The sequence below is a fragment of the Grus americana genome, chromosome 5, assembly GCF_028858705.1.
Source record: "Grus americana isolate bGruAme1 chromosome 5, bGruAme1.mat, whole genome shotgun sequence".
NCBI lineage: Eukaryota > Metazoa > Chordata > Aves > Gruiformes > Gruidae > Grus > Grus americana.
The window spans coordinates 9,558,501-9,579,448 of record NC_072856.1 but is presented as its reverse complement, the minus strand read 5'-3'; the positions used below and the strand labels follow the sequence as shown (position 1 = coordinate 9,579,448).

Sequence of the window (20,948 nt, the reverse complement as noted above, 5' to 3'; positions counted from 1 at the left end):
CCTTATTTCAGCTCAGACTATGAATTAGGGAATAGGATCTAAAGTGGCACGTGAGTAATTTCATGATTATACCAGAGCCATTTTCTCTAAGCTTTAGGTAAGTGATTTTTTTCTGCCTTGTCTGAGCCCTCACTTTTTTGAAATATTCTTCACCAGCAAAATCAAATGAGATATTTTTCAAATTGTCTTTCCTGCAATGCATTATTCCATTATTATTTTTTATGAAAGTGAAGCACATTTGGATGACATTTATGCGTATTCATTCCTGGATACCATTAACTCAATATATTTCTAGATGTCTGTGTGCAAAGCCACATTGCTGCATAGAGCAGAAGAGAATTTCAGTTAATTGGGAGCCAGCTAGAATGAGGTATTTAACAGCTGTACAACCTACGCACGGACCTTAAATCAGAGTTAAGATTATCAATCGTCATGCTATGCAATATTCAAGAGAGACATCTGCTGGCAATGAAAGGAAAGAGCACCGATCATGAACCATCATGAAAGCACTACACATTTAATTATGCAGATATATACTTATCCATGAAAATGAACTATTCAGGGCTAATTAGAAATACCCAATCTGCTGAAATCATACATTTACTTTCATTACACCATTTTCCAGATGCATCCTGTTTCATTTATGATGCATTTCATCTGTTTATGTTGGATATGATTTGCTACATTACGCTGCTTCGCAAATGTTGTCAGTCAGATGGATGCAGCTTAATACAAGAGGCATTTATTTACTACAAGGATCATACATCTGGTTTAAAGCTTGAGTACGTGCTCTGAGTGCAAGGTATTTCATAGATATGAGTTCTGTAATTTTAACAAATCAATGACAGGATGCCATCCAATAACTAATTAATATGTATCAGTTAATAGTAAACGATCCAGCTTTGATGATACCTTAACTAGTGCCATCCGCAGCAATGGCACTGAAGCCAGAGGAAGTACGATCGTTAGGACAGCACCAGTGAGATGAGACTCCAGCCAGCCTTCCAGTCCTGAAGTTATTTCGCTATAACCGGGCTGAAGATTTAGACAACTTTCATGTGGGCTATAAAGGAAAAAACCTCCTTAGCCAAGGTCTTAAAATGACACTTAGCCACAGCCTTGTTAGCTTGGTTTGTTTTAGCTCATGTTTTAGTCTTCATATTTTGAACTTTGTCAAGAGCTAAAGAGGAAAATGTGCCACAGGTGTGAAAACATTTGTGACTGTCCAGCAGAGGACATTTCAAAGCAGCGAGGCACAGGATTAGCCATTTCTAGTGCAATATTGCTGATGCAGCTGCCTCGTATTTTATTCCACCTACTTTTTAAATTTTCCAGCCTGCTTTTCCCAGCTACGAAGCAATTTCTTTCAGCCCTGCTCAGGAAGGAGCCCATTGTTCCACCACCCTGCTGCAAGATGGGAGAAGGTATCTGTAAGCAACAGCCATGCTGGTCCCTCTCCAGGATTTATCCTTGGGTCTTAGGAAAACACTTGTGACCAGACTTTCCATTTTCCTTTGGAATATACCAGATTGCACAGAATACTGTATTTTTACAAAGCAGCACTCTGGAGGGGTATCTTATGCTCCTAACAGCACAACTATTCACATGGTCCTCCTCCTTGTGCACTTCCCTCTCTTATTTCTTCTTCTAGGTCATTTTGACAGACAGTTGCCACCTCTGATATTTTTGTGACTGGGTGGCAATAGACAGCAAGTCTTCACTGTATTTCCCCTCCCTCTACTCCCAAACGTGCTTAAATTAGATGCCCTTTTTGCATTCTTGCTACAATTTAGTCCTTAAAGAAAGAAAACAGGACAGGTGCCCCAGAATTAATAGCAAGTTCATCTTTCATTGCATTAGGGCATTGAACTATTGTTCAAATGACTCAATTGAAGAGACGGGAAAACAATTTCCCAAGAGGGAGCGGGAAATGGACAGTAACAGACTCGCCTAAACAGCAAGAAGCCCTAGAAAGAATACTAATGCTTCAGGGAAAATGTATTTTAACCAAAGTGAAAGCAAGAGGAAGAAAAATCCCCAATCATTTCCCTTCAGGAGCTTTAAACTGTTTTCAAATTGTTTTAATAATTTCAGCTACATAATACAAAAATCACTTCCATGTATATAACTGCAAGATTCCTTCTAGGTTTCCTTTCTAATTCAGTCTTACCCTAAAAAGCCCAGTCCTACTTCTCGTCACGTTTCTCCCAGGTTAGGAGATGCCTTAACTCCTAATTGGCTCCAGTCTATTGATTTCCAGGGCTTTACTCCAGTTCTTTCCATCCACCGTGATCCACCTCATCATCCTAACTACAGGAACCAGGCTTATCTAAAAGTTCTTTGTCAGAAGTGACCATTTTACACGACAACAGGCTATCCACCAGAATTAGTATTTCTGAGAGGAATACTCATCACTTTACATCATCTGTATTTTTGAGGGCGTCGATGCCTAGAGGCACAGGTATTGTCTGAAACGCACTAACTTTAAAAGCGTGGAATACCATCTGCCCACTACTGAGAGACTGAAGCTTCAATCAAGCACGTAGGTGGTTCTCAGGGAGCTAATGAATAAGGTCATCATACATCTGCTCTTACGGACAAGTATTTGGTGATCTTTTCAAACTCCTACGTTTATTAATTAGCATTGTCTTGACAAAATGATAGATGGGCACTCCATTTTATTTTTTTTAAAAAAGTTATTTTATTATTGATTCAGTGTATTCTGTTTTCTCCTCTAGATTCTTTATACATAGGGTTAACCTCTCTGCTGGATCGTTTGGGTTTTCAGGATAAACAGCAGAAAGAAGTATACAGAAGGAACTGCCAAATGCAGTGCTGCAGCAACCAGCTAGCCATAAAGTTATCTTCCAGTGGAGGGAATGAGGTCGCAGCAGCTGAAGATAGAACTGCACCGAATCCGTTTAAACCATGATATACTAGTGATACAGTCCATAAGTCATCCACATACTTAAACTGATGGATCTTGCAAAGAAAAAAAGAAAGAAATTCAGTGACAGACCATGATCATCTCAAAAGCCTAAAACATAGCTAAAACATAAGGTCATGATTTTTCCCGAGAAAAATAATAGCCCAACTGTAAATCTGTTTAAGATTCATCTAATTTAAACTGCTTAAAGTAAAAGAGGAAAGTTAAATAATCAGTCAACCTACACCAGTTGCAATTCCTGTTTATGAAACATATATCTTCTTCATACACTTAAAAAAAAATCAGCCTAAAGTAGCTTCAGAGAAAATGCTACCTTTATCGTAATTTCTGTTCATCAATGCGTGGCGCTAGTAACAGTGAGCAAAGGCATATTGGACTGAAACACTTGAATGACATCTTTGCTCTGAATCAGCTATGCTGTAAGATGAAAACGCCTCTTAATGAAACTCAATGTACCATTATAATACAGTTTCACTGCAATCATTGTACTTTTATGTTTGGCATGAGCCAGTCTCTGTTATTCCAAGTAGTTAATGTAAGTGGCGCAGATTGTACTTGCTGATAGGATTTCACATTCCTTGATAGGACGGGCTGCAACTCTGAAGAAAATTCTTAGTGAGTCAGAGACCACTCACATTCCAACGCTGCTATAATTAGGACCCATCTACATCTCCAAACTGCAGCAATTCTAATCCTGAGGATAACTGGAGCCTACCTTTTACAATGATTATTGGCAAGTATGAATAAAAACTCACTTTATATGCCAATAATATTTACACAGTTCTGAAAATATAATCCTACAGAATGCTAACCCTTAAAGACATAACAGGTTTTTAGCACAGTGCTTAGCCCATAAGTATAGTGAAAATTAATGAACAAATCTTACAGATCCATACAAAGGCTTTTTCTGTTAATGCCTATTTGAGTTAAGTTATGAGTATATGCATATTCACAGTAAAATCCATCTGAATTTTAGAGGCTTTGCATAAAATCTCCCAAATAAATTTTGAGATATATAGACTACATCATCATCTGAAAATGCATGGATTTATGACGGTGTCAACTCCCAACACACAAAGGAAAATATTTGAGTGACATGCAGATTCTCTTCCAACCTCTGTCATTTTACAACAGGAAAAAAACAAAATATGCAACCATTCCAGTACTATTAAATAAACTTTATTATTGTCAAACCTATTAGTGTTTACTGAGGCGAAATGAAATAGTTCTGCAAGTGGAATTTTAAAAGGTGTTTGGAGTACGGCACATGGACAGCCAGGAGCAAGGTGCAAGACTGCCTTCAGGTTTACTCACGAGTTCTATTATTTCAAAGCTGGCATGGATCGGGCTCTCTTTAATTTTTTATGTGGTGAGCTGTGCCCTTTTTGTGCAACCTTATCTGCTGTGATGACTCATTTCATGTATGTGTGAGGTAGCACCAAACTCAGACCTCTACTCTAAAGCTCTGTGGAATTCGACTTTCCTACTCCTCAGGGGGTCTCATTACTTCCTTTAGATTGCCAAGTATACTCCTAAAACAATATGATTTCCAGAAAAGAGACAGACAATCAAAAAATAACATTTCCAAAATGAAGTCATCCTAGAGATATACTTGGTGGCAAGAAGTGGGGTTTGACAAAGATTCATGTTTAAAGAAAAAGCACCCATCATTAACTCAGATGCAAACACAGCTAATCAAAGTACTTATCTGCTGAATTAATATGCAGGCATTACTCTGTCGAAATACTCTCATTCCTTCTCCATCACCCTACACATACTCATACGCAAGATACAATGCATAAAAACAGGCAACTTCAAAAGATCTTTTCAGTCTCCAGGTAGATCAGATTTTAACACTGTTTTTATCCCATTTATGCACCCTTCACCAGCTTTGTCTTGTAAAAATGTAGCATCTAAACCACTTCTGAAGCCACTGGATTCTCATTCCGGACATTCCACAGAAGAACAGGACACAACGGCAGAGAAAAAACTCAAAACGTACAAAGCTCCCCCACCTACCAGACTTGAATGCCTTTAAACAAGCAACTCCAAGTCTTCCAGACAACTTCTATCTTATTGTTTCTTACCTCACTTTGTGTTCTTGGAATAAGGCAGGCATTTGAACTCAGTAGCACAAAAATCATCAGAGATGAAGAGTCATGGTCTCTCTGCCAAAATCTCCAACTTCTGTGATTGAATGCATCCTAAACATGTATAAGACTGAAACACAAGACACTGAAAAATAGCTTGACTTTTATACATTCTATCCAAAATAGTGTATCTTCTTCTGATCCTAAAGATTGGTACAGACTTACCTGAAGAGAAAATTAAAAGTTCATTTCTTACACAGCTAGTGCTTTTCGCATTTCTACTAATCAGTCCAAATTTCTATTTCAGGCACTAAGTCTCTGGCTAATTTTGTATTTCAGTTGAAAACTCATCTCTTAAACTTTTTAATTAGCACTTGTTTCAAGTTGTATAATCGTTAATTAGTTGCTCACTGTTAATTTTAAGTTTGCTGGCATAGTGCTTTGAGACTTTATAAGTAGCCCTCTTCATATTGGTTTGTGTTGTAGTAACGTGACAGATCTATCAGACCAGACACACGCATCAGGGAAGGGAGTAGCATACTTCCGAAATCAATTTCACTAATAAATCCTACAGATTATAAACTGAAACCAGTATGAACTCAGTAAAAATAATTATATTAATAGCAAATAATATAGATTAATTTATTGCGGTGGGTTGACCCTGGCTGGATGCCAGGTGCCCACCAAAGCCGCTCTATCACTCCCCTCCTCAGCTGGGCAAGGGAGAGAAAATATAACAAAAGGCTTGTGGGTCGAGATAAGGACAGGGAGAGATCACTCACCACTTACCGTCATGGGCAAAACAGACTCGACTTAGATTATTTTATTGCCACTGTAAATCAGAGTAGGACAATGAAAAATAAAACCAAATCTTAAAACACCTTCCCTCCACCCCTCCCTTTTTCCCAGGCTCAAATTCACTCCCAATTTCTCTACCTCCTCCCCGCCAGCAGCACAGGGGCATGAGGAATGGGGGTTGTGGTCAGTTCATCACACGATGTCTCTGCTCCTCCTTCTTCCTCTGGAGGAGGACTCCTCACACTCTTCCCCTGCTCGTGTGGGGTCTCTCCCACAGGAGACAGTCCTCCATGAACTTTTCCAACATGAGTCCTTCCCACGGGCTGCAGTTCTTCACAAACTGCTCCAGCGTGGGTCCCTTCCACGGGGTGCAGACCTTCAGGAACAGACTGCTCCGGTGTGGGTCCCCCATGGGGTCACAAGTCCTGCCAGCAAACCTGCTCCAGCGTGGGTCCCTCTCCACAGGGCCACAGGTCCTGCCAGGAGCCTGCTCCAGCATGGGCTTCCCACAGGGTCACAGCCTCCTTCAGGCACATCCACCTGCTTTGGTGTGGGGTCCTGCACAGGCTGCAGGTGGATGTCTGCTCCCCCACCAACCTCCATGGCCTGCAGGAGGACAGCCTGCCTCACCATGGTTTTCTCCATGGGCTGCAGGGGAATCTCTGCTCCAGCACCTGGAGCACCTCCTCCCCCTCCTTCTTCACTGGCCTGGGTGTCTGCAGAGTTGTTCCTCTCACATATTCTCACTCCTCTCTCCCAGCTGCTGTTGTGCAGCAGTTTTCTACCCCTTCTTAAATATGCTGTCATGGAGGTGCTACCAATGCCATTTGGCTCAGCCTTGGCCAGCAGCAGGTCTGTCTTGGAGACGGCTGGCATTGGCTCTACAGGACATGGGGGAAGCTTCTGACATCTTCTTACAGAAGCCACCCCTGTAGCCCCCCCGCTACCAAAACCTTGCCACGTAAACCCAATACATTTATTCAAATTATTACAATTTATATTAATACACTGTGGAAGTAGTCACATGTCTAAATCAGGATCGAGTTGAGCACCTTTTCAAACACAGAGAAGAGAGGCCTTCTGAAGGGACTCCAAACATAAGGAAACAGAAACAACTGACAAATTAGATGCAGTACAATAGTTCACAAACATAGTGGGACTCTTCTACTTATTAAGAAACAGCATGACAAATGGCACAAATGTGAGACACAACATGCATAAGGAGCAGAAACGAACAAAGGGAGCAGAAGTGTCACGGCTCACTGCCTGCAAAACCCATGCCTCTCAAGTACAGCATGGCAGTTCCTGTATAGATTTTTAGATTTTTTCCCCTAAAAAGGAGAAAATGTAGTAATTTTTGTTGAAGAATCTGAATGATGGGTAATAAAGGCTGGGGATTTAGGTACTGAAAGTGGGAAGTTGATATAAAATACATTATGGGACCAGAGAGGACACCAACATAATGAAATCAACTAAAAGAGGCAGAAAAAAAGATGACTAAACTAAAAAGCTAAGCTAAAAAGAAGAGATGACAGAATATCCATGCTGGAAGACCAACACAACTCTCAACTGAGTGCAGAAAATGTGATTTATTAGTATATATTTAAAATAACACATCAGATGTTAAATCCAACTTTTGGACATAACTTTTCAGGGTATCTCAGTGATGAAAATATGTTTGGGTTTTTTTAATGCCATACAAAATTCACCGTAAAAGTGGAAGACCTGTAGCTTCTGTGGCTTTTACAGATTCTTAGAGCAATATAAGTGCACACACATGTGCACACTCAACACTTCTGAGTATCAGTATTTAAACTGCGTATGTTGCCAGCAGCTGTAACTTTTCAAACTGTAAGTATCAAGCCAATGGAAGACGCTCTCCTAGGTATCATTGAATATAAGTACGAATGAATGTCATACAAAATGCAAACTAAAAAAATCTCTATAGCTTAAATGGTGACACAAGCAGTTAACAGCACAGTTTACCATTCCCACCATTTTAAATGTTAATATTGTCACTGATGCTGCAGACTGCATTGCCTGCTGCCGCTAATATGAGAATATTTTAGCTGCCCTCAGACTTCATAACCTTAATTGGCTATCCTTAACTTCTCTCAACAGAAAAGCCTTTCAAAAAGTTTTTAAGTACTGTAGAGGAGTGGTGGCTGGAAAACTATCACTACTGTCTTTGTTGGCTGGATAAGTAGAAGACTTGCTTCTCCAAAATTAACATTTTCATAAGTACTTCAAATATCAACACTTAAATACACGGAGATGAATGTGCTAAATTTATCAAATTATAACACACTACCAAGTGTATGTATATTACTCCCTCTATTGGATCAAATCTGTATAGTTATTAGCCATACTGCAATTGCTGGCCTACAAAACACACGTAGACATTTTTTTGTCTCAGAACTCTGATCTTTGTATCATTTATGGGTTTAGCCACATAAAATTTCTGTCTACATGATGTATTCATTTCCATAACCCAGGACTAAAGGATCCCAACTTTGGCAAAAAATTTTGAATGCCAAAGATGAAGGCACGTGTCTGACTGCTGTGTAACACTGTATAAATATGGTAAATGAACATACCTTTCTTAAAAACAAACAGTTTTTCTCACATCTAACAGCATGACATCCTTTCTCCACCTTGCACAACTAGCCTTCCTGGCAGGCAGACAGAAGTATTTCCTTTCCCTGCCTCTTCCCAGATGTCTCACCTGCTCACAGGAGGCAGCATCCAAAATGCAATCTTGCTTTACCATGCACTAGCTCGTGCTTTAGGTAGGACCTGCATCGACGTGTGAAAAGGACCTTATTCCTGAGGCCTAGGATACTTCTAAACTCCGTGGTTAAGCAAAACGACAGTACTTTCTCCCATGGGATAAGTCCTACTGTAACTCATATAATTGACTCAAGCCCTGAAGACATCTAACAATAATGTACATAGTGACAATTCTAATATAAAATTTATATAAACCCTTTTGCTATTTACTAAAATTTTGGGGGGTATATCGATAGCCATGTGCCACCTCAAGATGCCTATACAAAAATAAACCCTAATATATCTTGTTACCATTCCCCTCCAAAAATGTTAGATTGTAACTCCAGATCATGAGCATCTTAATTTTGAAATATCATTACCAAGAACATTTTTTGCTTCACAGTAAAGAAGCTATCACTAATTATACATTAAATGAAGGAGAAAATTTTAAGAGTTATGAGAACTGGAAATCTCTGAAACCCATACTATAAAGATGTGCATTATAATCTAACTCTCCCTGCTGCAGCCTTTGCACTCCCAGTGTTCATCTTTATCTGATCTCTGTATCTCTAACTTTGGATTCTTGCAGCAACCTCTTCTGTGCTCAGCACATACATCTCTGCGTGACTAATGCCATCAGAAAGAAAAAGCAGCACTTTCGGCATGCTGTAAAAACTCCACCAGGTGGCACCTAAAGACAACATGACCCACGACATCAGCATTAGTATCGCTCACTTTTTTTGCTGTAAGGATTAAAAAAAGGAAGCTTTGGGCTCATGATTTTAGCATCTAGCATATAAAAAACACGGATCGCTGTGATTCATTAGTCCACATGTTTTAGGAAAATAGAAACGTTTATAAACTGTGTATTTGACTAGTACCAAATGTTGAAAGAAAAATGCTACAAAAAGTACTCATAAGTACCTGTGAAATTACATTTGTATTATGCTCGCTCCTCCAAAACTTTTCCTCTTTAGTGAATGCAGGTACTTTCCCCTTCTCAGCACCGTTTTTCCCTTTCAGCTGAAAATCTCCGTTCTCTGTGTTCCAAAAGAGTTCTCTTTTTCTTTTCACTAATACCTATCTTCAGAAACTTAGAATTGCTGCAGCGGATCAGGACTAAGATCAACCTTGACATCTGTTGCCATCATATCACTGCTAGTTGTAATAAATTACTAAAACTTCACGATATACACACATGTTAGTGAATATCCACATTTCATCTCTCCCACATTAAGTACAAATACTGGCTTTAACTCAGAAAATGGTATTAATAACCCTGTCAAAATATTTATCAATAGGCTATCCTTGCTTTTTATACAAACATCCTTAAAACTGTAACAGTAATATAGCAGACATCCTTGTGCATCAGCTAGATAACAAAACAGTATTTAGAGTATCTCTAGGACACTCTAGGATAGCATGAATCACGCCACTACCGATGAACAAATAATGGCTAGGACTGTTAATACCACTTCACAAAAAAAAAATATGTCAGTCGTAAGAGCTACTTCATAAAAAAACCCACTTTTACTAAAGATCTGATCTTTTTCTATTTCTCAATTATTTTGAAAGAATTCTTCTAAATTCTTCTTAATTCTTTTGAAAGCAGATGCTTTTCTTTATCACCCCCTACATAAAGAATATACTATACAAATTTAAGATTAGACTTTAAAATCATGGGAACCTTACTGGTTTTCTAGTACACCTTCTCTTCCACCTACATATATTGTTATACACACCTTGATATATTTTGGGTTTCCCTACTGAATACTAACTAATATTTTACTTAATCTGCTTTAATAGTTAAGAGGTGGGGAAGCAAGGATGTGCTTGATAATGCAACAGCAAGACAGTAGTTACTCTACTGTGGTGAGAGAAAAGAGAGAAAAAAAAAGTTCAAGTCCAGTTATTCAAAGTATTGCTTAATAAAAAGTATGCCAGTATTAACCCAATGACAAAGTGAATTGTATCAATAAAAGCTAAATGAGAGCATAAACAAAGACAGATTGAATCAGATTCAAATAAAATAGCCATGTGTCTGTTTGTTTTGCATGTTCACAGATAAACAAATATATTTTAGGAAAGATGAGTGGATGCACTGGGCCTCCTGCTGGTTTCAAAAGCAAAGCTCCCAGCAAATTCTGCATGAGCACAGCTGTGCTTTCAAAAGCGACCCACAAAGACCTAAGTACGGAAGAGTTATTGACTGACTTCCCAAATTATCATGGGGAAAAAAAACAAACCAAAACACACTTGCAGGTGCCGTGTCCACCTAATGTTTGGCACCTCTCCTCACACCGTCATGCAGAATCAGCTAAACTTGTGGTTGTCTAATCCACTAAGAATGGGGTGGGGGGGTGGGAGAAAAAAAATCTTATTATCAGCGTTCTTATCTGATCGGTGCCTATTTCAAATGTTGTGTTCCATTCACAAAATATGCAACCCGTCCTGGTATTATCCTGGTACTAGTATTTTAATAATGTAAGCACACTGCATATACCACAATCGGTTCTGACTCTTACGCCAGAGCACAATCCCTAAACAGCGCACAGGACAAATAAAATACTGAAGGACTCCTGCCTCCCTCTGCTCCTACCAGTTTTCCGGGCACTATCACTCCCCGCCGAGGGGAGAGGACTGCCCGGCTGCAGGCCCGGGGCGAGCTCGGGGCGCTGCGGGAGAAGGGGAGGAAGGAAACGGGCCGCTCCCTGCCCGGGCTCCGCCGGCGCTTGCCGCCGGCGCAAGGAGCGGGCCCGCGACGCCCGGTATGGAGGGTCCCGAGCCCTGCCAGCAGGCCGACTCGAGGCCGGCCCGTCTCCCGGACGACCACCGTTGGCGGCCGGGGGCTGGCGAGCAGCGCCATGACCGAGCAGCGCCCGCCGCGGCCCCTCTACTTCCCCCAGTTCCACGACCGCGCCGAGCCCGTCCCACCCCCGGCCGACGGCGGCATCCTGCGGCCGCCCTTCGCAGGCGTGTGCGGGCCGCGGCAGCCCCCGCTGCCTGCTGCCGGGGCGCCCCGCTGGGCCGCGGGGCTGGCGCCCATCGCCTACGAGCCGCTGCGCTTCTTCTGCCCGGCTGCGGAGGGCGGGGGCGCGGCGCGGCGGCCCGGGGAGCAGGCGCAGCTGGAGAGCGAGATCTGCGAGCTGAGCATCCGCCTCAAGGAGCTGGAGCTGCTGGCGCTCGTCGGCGACGGCTTCGACGCCCAGCAGTGTGCGTCCCCCCGGGGCCGGGGGGCGGGCACGGGGCCAGCCGCGGCCCCCCTCGCTCCGGGACCGTCCCACGGCGGCCGGCGACGGGCCACCGCTCCCGGGCCGGTGGAGAGGGGCTCCCCTGGGCAGCGGGGTACGGGCCCCTCAGCTGCTTGCTCCGCACACAGTCCTGCCTCAACGGCAGCAGGTTCCTCCGTGAGTAACCCCAAAACCTGATGTGAACAGGCGGCCTGGGGTACCCCTGCACCCACAGCGCCATCAGCCAGCCCAGGGGACACAGCAGTGCTCCTGCGGGGTTGGGTGCAAGGCTCGCCAGGTTTGGTGCTCAGCACCTAACTGTTCCCTGCCACAGGCACCTGGGGGAGCGCACATGGGGTGCGTGGAGCAAAGCCGTTGTACGGTGTCATCTACCTCACCACTGGTCACAGGCAAACGGCTGGGGGCACAAAGGAAACGACACACAAGAATTACAGATGTGGTTACTTGTGCACAAAGGAACAAAAACCCCAAACTCCCCAAAGTCATTAAGCGTTAGCAAAACAGACACCACTAAAATCAGAGGGGAGTTTGGATGTGCAAAAGGTATCCACTACCTAATGGGGTCTTGCAGCTGTAAATCAGCATTGATGTAAAATAAAGGTCACTGATGACCGCGGGTAGTTGGAGGCATTAAAAAAGAAAAATTAGTTTGGCATTTTAGTTTTAAAACCTACTGGCCATGAAGGAAATACAGGAAAATAGTTCAGCAGATAGTGATTACTGAGAGTTCCAGTAGGGAAGCCAACAACTGTAAGGATGTGATGCTCATCATTTCCTTCAAGGCCACTGGCTGCCAGCTAGGAAACTTTGAGGAGTGCAAAGGTGACAAGAACACAGAAAGAATATCCATCAGATATACACATTGAAAGGAAGATCTCAAAGTAATTTTGATAGGCAGTTTGCATAGCTTTACTTTTTAGAACAGAAAATTAATAGGGTTTTTTTTCCTTTGTCATAGCAATACATACCTTTTTCCATTTTAATACCTTCTATTTTCAATACATCTGAGAAACTTTAGTTTTCAGATATTTACTAGACAATAAATTGTAAGGAATATTACTAGTTTGCTTAACACATTATTCGATTTTCTTAAAAGTACTGTAAAGTGTTAATGACAAAAATAATGACAAATTATGTTTTGTTCCTGTTTAGATAAACTTCTCAAGGCACTGAAAGAAGAAAAGATACAAGGCATGAAAGCAAGGCAGAAGCTGAAGAAATAGCCACCAATATGATGAGGATTATTTCTGCTGGATATTCTGTCACTATATCACTACAGAGTATTTTAATGGATCTTCGATACGATTTTTCTACTTGTTATATGCTATTCTCCTACCAAATAAAAAAATATATTGTATTTTGCTGATTTTTTTTGTATTATTTGTTTGGTACTAGTTACTGATAACACTACTATGTACTTTAATATTTTTTACTCCAATTACTATAAGCAAACAAGATGGATAATATTTTCCTCAAAACCACTACGAAATTAACACTGCTGATGTCAGATTCCCAGCAGTCCATTGATGATGTTCAGGATACATGTAGCAGGGAAACACAGTTATTCCAATACAAAATACAGGGGTTTATTTTGTTTTAATTCTAAGTACCTTAAGTGCAACAGAGTAAATAGATACGGTCAAAAGTCCTATGCCTCTAAGCAAGCTTTAGAAAACTACTTTCACTTTAGCATAAAAATCTTTGCTACAAACAATCACGGTGTATTCTTTTATTGTCTTTAGTGTACTACAAAATTATGGAAGTTATGGCCTGTATTAGTTTTTAACAGAATAGTCTTATAACGGTGACTTTCAACTACCATATTACTATTGTTTTAGGACTAATAGTCCTTAGGCTAAAGCCTGTGGCAGTTCTTGGAGTGACAACATCCTTACGTTTGGAAGGCATGTCCTTTCATGAGAAAAAATGGACAGAGGCAGCGATGACAGATTGAAGATCTGGAGAACATCTGCCATTAAAAAAGTAATGCCATGTAGGGCATCCAGAATAACCTAACAAAGCACTAAATAGGCTCATCAGACTGATAAAAAGATACCAATTACTTTTTCCTGTTCTAATTCAAGAGCAGTAGGTGGCAGCATGAAATAATAAAGTTGCCAACCCTGAAGCTATCATATTTCAGCAAGCAGTACTCTTGTTTAAAAAAAAAGCTATTTTAATCTGTTTTTTTTAAAACTGCGTTCAAGTTGCTCAACTGTGTAGCATTTTAACACAATACAATATCAAAATTTTATTTCCTTTTACTGCTTATTACAGCATTCACCCTTTTACTATCTTAATCTTTCCAGCCAGATTTTGATCTGCCCTGCACAGGGTTTATATTAAAAATATATCTAGTTTATAAGTCCCATTTGTCAATCAGTGAACTATAATAATCACATTTTAGCAAAGCAGCTAGGAGATCTTAAGCAGGATCTTACCATCCACAACTGCCGTTGTCAGCCGGGTGTCTCCACCCATGCGGCAATTCACGGTTTCATCTGCCAATTAATATGGTTTTTAATGAAACAAAGCCTGAGCAGGGCCAGGGGGAGCATGGTAAGGCCGGGTTTTGTCCCAGTGCTCCGACGTGCCTCAGGCAGGGCAAGACGAGGGCCCAGGCCCCGGGCCCATGCAGGAAGCCCAGGGGCAGGACTGGCGGCAAGGCTGCCTGTAACACGGGCCCAGGGAGGGCCTCACCAAGGCAGCCCTAACACCCAAAAGCCCCCTCGCAGGCACGCCAGGCCAGGGTGGGAGCCGGGGCCTGAGCTTAAATGGGGCAGAGAGCAGGTTGGGGGGCCCGGAGGAGGCTGGTCAGGGCACCGGCAGCTGCCCGCACATGGGGTCGGGCGCACACAGGTCAATAGAAACTACGGCAAGCTTCTCCCTCTACCCTAGAGAGGCGTTATTCACACTGACATACACACTCTCGCCCTTCTGCTGTTGTAAATCTACTCTTTAGGCCCACCTTGGCACCATTTAATTGCTGCTTAGCTCTTCAGAGCCTAATTAATGACATTGTGCTTCTGGCTAAACAGTTCTGTTTTCAGTAGTTGGCATATTTTAAGCTGTTTTACTTAGTACATCACAAGTAACTTCCAAAGTGAGCTTCTTAAACCAGTTATTTTTATACCTGGTAGGGAAATTCTCACATAACCACTGATTATTTATCTCTCTCTCCAACCACATCTTGGAGGCTGAGGCAGTAAATACACAAAAGGTAAATCTAGGTGCCTAAAGAACCAAAGTTTTAACAAAATACCTTGGAAATCTGGGCTTCGGTGGTTTAAAGCTCCCTCTACAGAATGAGGTTTAAAAGTCTCTCTCTGAGTTTTGAGGCTAAGCCTATGAACAGATACTGTAATGGTTAATTACTATGTAAATGGGGACTGTATTTGTGCTTAAACTAAATACCGCAACACAAAGTTGGACAGGACAAAATGGCCAATATACAGGGGCCTTCAAAGGCCTCGCACAGAAGTAAGAGCTTTTAAATCAAATTAGGAACCACTCTAAGTTTCCCATGGTTAATCTAAGGGCCTAACAAGGATTTCCATTGCATATCATCGCTGCCTCCTAACTATTACTTTCCCTCACCTTTTACCAACTCTTTCACTTTGCATCCAGCTCTCACCAGACATTATTCACTCAGGTTTTATTGGCTTAAAGAGAGCTACTTTTCCCAGCACACAGTTTAAATCTTTTTCCATCTGTTGTTCAGTTTGTGTCATATGGCCTTTATGCTAAAATAACACTTCATGTTTAATTACTGGGTGATAACGCAAGGAATAACATCAGTTAATATGTAATTTCAATTAAAGTTGCCTGGGGACACACATCTACTGAAGAAAAAAAAAATAATATTTGATTCACATGCCAAAACAAGACAGAATGGTTTCCCTTGGCCAGCACCAGCCCCGGAACTCTGCTGTCAGGATGCTTTGGTCAAAGTCCTTTCACTGAAGCATCTCAGCATTCCAAGATCATTACAGGATGGTGGCTATCTTCACCGGAAAGCCAATTTGGCCTTCTGTGTGTGAAGTAGCACCTACAAAAGTAACTTAGAGACTGTAGGGGAAACACGGGACATATGATGAAATATTTCTGCCTGGAAAGAATCACTGTCTGTACTTTCAGTTGGAAATGCTAACACATTCATGTGCATGAATTTGGCGAAAGAGTCATAAGCTTGTTTTAATAGCCTGGACAAAGAGCCAGTTAAACATAATAGCACATATGCTGGTTCTTACTTGCCCGTGAATGTTTTATTTACTTTTGTTTTTCTGCTCTGTTTCCACCCGACCTTGTTACATCCACTAATTTGCTCTCATCTCTGTAGGCTTGTGGGTTTTTTCCTTTCAAATCAGTGCATCTCAGAACTGTTCTGTTTATTGTTTCCTTCGTAAAAATAAACATATGTTAAACAAAACAGAATGAGCATTCTTACTACATTATTTTTATTCACAAAGCATACATCATCCATTTTTTCAGTTGTTTCTGTTCTTTTAGACTGTTTAGGGAAGGCTAAACCTGACATTTAGATGCAGGCACAGCTCAGATCTCTTTCATATCGCTCTCTAGTGACTCAACAAATCTATCATTCAAGAAACATTTGGCTACAATTTTGATTCATGGGCAGAGGTCTCAAAACATCAGTAGGTTGTTCCCATTTCCAGTTCCTAACAAAGAAGGCTTCTCAAAAAGCAGAGCATCACTTCTTCTGAGCCAACCTGAGGGCTGAGCACTGACAGCTGTCTCGCTGAAAGAGCCGTGTCTACACCTACAGTGATACTCATTGCCCTCAGGGCTTTCACTTCTGAAACCTGAAGCCATCTTGGCTGCTCTATGATGGGAAAAATTAGCTACAAAGTCATTTGAAAACAAGAATGCATTTAAGCTTTAAAGTATTTTATACCAAACAGTTGGGTCCATCAAATTTCAGACTGCTTTATTTTAGAGTTTGCTACATTAAAATTCGCCAAATAGATACTCAGCCTTATTACAATGGATCATTAGAATGTAAATTAGTCTTCAAGTAAAGCTGCCTTAATTAGCTCAGGGACAGATTACAGAGGAAATCCAAAAGCACTAAGCTATCATAAAATGATTTTTCTGTTTTCAGTAGTGAATGCTGCATGATAGATTCACCTCTCCTGAAAATTCAGAACTAATATCTCAACATAAAGTAGAGAAATCAAGAGCAACACTTAACTCTAGGAAACTTGTCCTCTTTTGTTTGGTTGGGAGGTAGTGTTTCTTAAGATCACTGACATCTAGATACTGCATCAAAGGGGTGCTAATCAGGAAGCAGTCGATAAGGTCTTTCTAAAGAAATACAGAATTATTAATAACACTAGTCAGTTGTTTAATGTTACATACTAAAAACATACGCTTGCGAAACAGGCTGAGATTTTGGTCTATCTTGAGAAAAGCCAGAACAACCCCTTGAGGCAATTTAAGCACTCACAGTCACAACTTTTATATATAAAGCTGTATCTTAATTTACCATCTGTCCAGAACCTGATATGTACACTAGGAACTTCATTTATCCTCTATTTTGGGAAGATCCTTTCCTGCCTCTTTTTTACTCTGAAACTACAGAGGGCGGAAAGGTTAGATGTGTTCATTGTAGTAAAATGAATTTTTTATTCCAAATCTCTTGCATGACAAATTGCACAAAAACAGTACTGTCAAAAGCACGTACCTGCATTTTCCTTTTTTTCATTTCACTTCAGACTGACAGCAGGAAACTTAGGCCTGAGTAAATACCAATAAAAAAAACACAGTAACCAGCTGAATAATAGGGAAAGGCATAGAGGGCATTAAGGTGAGAACAAAAATTCACAAAGGAAACACAGAATCACAAGATGTCCTCAAAACCCACAGACTTCCTGGGTACTGTCCTGCTCACCTCTGTAGGGTAGGCAAACACCCTCCTTCAGAGGGAACGTCACCGCTGAAACACATGTTTTTAACTTGCGGAGTTCTTAAAACTCCTTTCCTGTCCTTTGCCAGGATCTGCCTCAAGAGCACGAGCAGTGGGACCCCTGCACAGCCCAGAAGCCTGGCAGCTCCAAGGGAAAGGCATGCTCATGCTTTAAAGCAGCTGATCTACAGAAAAGGACACAGCAGGAACAACCAATAAGTAGCAACATAGATTTTAAGACATATTTTATTTAATGTGCAAAATTGCCAAGAAAAAAAAACATGTACAACTTCAACTAAGCTATAGCCACTAACATGAAAGAAACTATTCTATTTATTTGTAAGCTTCATTTCTAGAATCACCCTATGGTTCAGAGTAAAAACACAGCCATTTGGTAATGACCCAGAACATTTTAAATGCCTCCTTTTCAGTGATATGTAAAATTCTACCGTTGGTATAGTTGTATGTTTGTAATTGCAAAAGGAACCAGTTCTTGGAGATTTCCCTTCTGATTGCATAGTATGAAATTTTAATTAATTATTTTCTTCCTCTTTCAGTTTAATCCTTAGACTTGGCTTTACAAATCACTCTCAATTTTGCAGCTCTAACTGGCTTCAAAGAACCAACTTTCCCATTTACAGCTGAAACACTTATACATTTTGAGCAATTTTCGCAGACACAGCCATTACAGTTTAGTTGAATCAAGCTGTGAACAACAAGGTTAACAAGAATATTTGTAATCATGCAGAGCTAGTCCTTTCTATAATTCAAAGACGTAAGAAAAGTTCATTTCATCAGAAAGTGAGATCTGTTGCATGGAAAGTGAGACAATTTATTGATATAACATCTCTGTAAAAAAAGTGTAGAAGCTGTTACTGGAAAGGCTTCCTAGAGCATACTAAAATAGTATCAGGATGTGTTTGGGGTGGTTTTTTTCTTGTAAATTCATGTGTATTTAAATGCTACCAGAGGAACAGGCAATTTATAGTCTTGAACAATTACCAAGCTCCATGAAATACTAAAGAGTGCTTCATACTAAAGTATCCACTTCCACTCCAGGGTTTCAGTTTTTCTGACATTATCAGTTGGTTCAACCTCTCACCAGGGGTGTGAGAAGACACAGACCAAAATTATAAAGAAGGGACAACCAACCTCTTATGTCCTAATTTTCAGCTACCCATAACTAGAGAGCATCCTTCCAATCTTTGCACAATTTAAAGGTACTTGTGACAGTTGATTCACTGAGAGAATACTGGATCAGTCCTGCTCTCCTTGAAGTGAGCAGGTGCTTTGCCAGTAATTTCAATGGAAGACATTATCTATATTCATGTCACTTTAATACTAATATGACATCAGTACCACAAAGCAGAACATGGGCCAAAGCCACACAGTGCCATAGCTAATTAAAGATTATATCACACATGTTGGTTACTACTTCTATCACACCAGCAGTCTATCAGCAAGCTAAAGAGGGAACCTGTTTGTGTACACCAATGTAAAAGTCAAATTCAAAATGCACAGCTACAGCAAGAAAGACATTCAATGAAAATAAAAAGTCAAAGAACAGAGGAATATCTGCGCTGTACACGTGTTCTTTCTAATGAGACCCAAAAAACTGCCCAGAACAGACCCTTGGTTGGGTCTGAGCTGTTTCTGCTCGGTTGCTAAATCCTAAACCAAAATTCAAGCCTCAGTAAGATGGGTTCTATCTTATTTTCAAAAAATTTTGGCTTCACTGTCTTTTTTTTTTTCTTCTATCAAGTATGACCTTGAATACAGTTTGAAGAACCCAACACCAACATGAAATTAAAAAAAAAAAAAACAAACCCTTCCCAGTCTCTCTGTCATAGAAAGAAATACTAAAATTAATTTGGTGAAGGGTAAAGTATTTTTTTTTTCCTCCTACTTGCAGTGTTGAAAGTAGTAGATAAAGGCAAGGACAAAGAGTAAACCTTAAATTTACTTACATTCACATGTCCCATATTTATAACTCTGAAACAGAATATGCTGTTAATGTTGCTATTTTTGCACTGTTTAAACAAATGAAGAAATCAAAAGCTAACCAAATACATAAAATTGATTCCAAGCAGTTAACTTCGAGACTCTTTGACCTGCCATAGTAATCAATTCATAATTTCTTAGTGTCCATCCACTGCTGAAACAGAAGGTTTACCACCTAATTCTTCTGCTATAGTCACTTGCTTTTTAGATCCTGGTGAATCCCTGGCATGGGCTGTGGTATTCTGCTGCATCACATCTCAAGGTATCTATTGATGAGTTCGCTGGTGATGCAGGACCTAAAAGCCACTGATTCCTTGCAAAAAGCCAGAGTTAAGGACCCACAAATTTCCGGTTTAATAGTTTTAAAAAAAATAATCTTATACACAGGCACTCTTTACTAGGTCCCACTAAAGGCTGCAAAAGTCAGTGCTGTTTGCCAGATATACGAGATTTTAACTCATGCCAATGTGCGTTATGGTGTTTAGACGCTGGTTTACAAAGGATAGAAATGCATTGAGCTGCAGTGAAGAGGCCCATACTTCGGAAGAAATAAAATCACCTCCTCTCTAAATATTGTATTCAGTGGAATCAACTTTCTGTATAATTTACAATCCTTTGGACCCATTATTGCCTAGTATGTAAATGTGTATTTATAAAGTTACAAAATTATTTACAGAATGTAATATAGTTTCAAGCTACTCCTCGGGAATGAATTGAGCATGGAAACTCATGAAAAGTCAGGCACTTCTTAAAATAAGAACTATTTTTAACAAATGCAAAAGAATCAAATTCCTGAAACATCTCTTCATGGTATTTGCAATTATTTTCAAGATATCTGCGATACATTTGGCCACCTAACTATTTAAAACCCATTTATCATCTTTTATGAGCTTCATAATAGAAAAACTGGGAACTAACTCTTCTTTACTGCCTCTGTACACCTTAGGGAACCTGAAATGTATGGGGACGAATAGATGGATCAAAGAGCTAGTTTTCAAAAAATATTTTTGGACATGCATATATACGTATATGATTACGATGCCATCCTTTAGGATTTTCAATAGGAATATGGTATCAAGGTGATTTTAAAAACATGAAATATTACATGATTTTGGGGCATCTCAACAGCTTCAAAAATCAGGACCTAGACCACCTTTCCGGCACAC

General features: G+C 40.5%; 1 protein-coding gene across 1 annotated transcript; it reads left to right on the top strand.

Annotated features, from left to right (window-relative positions):
- The first annotated feature begins 11,135 nt into the window (after positions 1-11,135).
- C5H11orf91 (chromosome 5 C11orf91 homolog) lies at positions 11,136-13,174 on the top strand. The gene is made up of 2 exons (XM_054827624.1): positions 11,136-11,817; positions 13,008-13,174. Exons 1-2 carry the CDS (start codon positions 11,469-11,471, stop codon positions 13,076-13,078), a joined length of 420 nt encoding a protein of 139 aa, XP_054683599.1. The 5' UTR covers positions 11,136-11,468; the 3' UTR covers positions 13,079-13,174.
- The last annotated feature ends 7,774 nt before the right edge of the window (positions 13,175-20,948 follow it).

Bases quoted from the DNA above. Each gene is read 5' to 3' on its own strand.
- C5H11orf91 (XM_054827624.1), top strand. From the start codon at position 11,469: ATGACCGAGCAGCGCCCGCCGCGGCCCCTCTACTTCCCCCAGTTCCAC. The intron at 11,818-13,007 runs GTGCGTCCCCCC...GTTCCTGTTTAG, and splicing joins CGGCTTCGACGCCCAGCAGT to ATAAACTTCTCAAGGCACTG.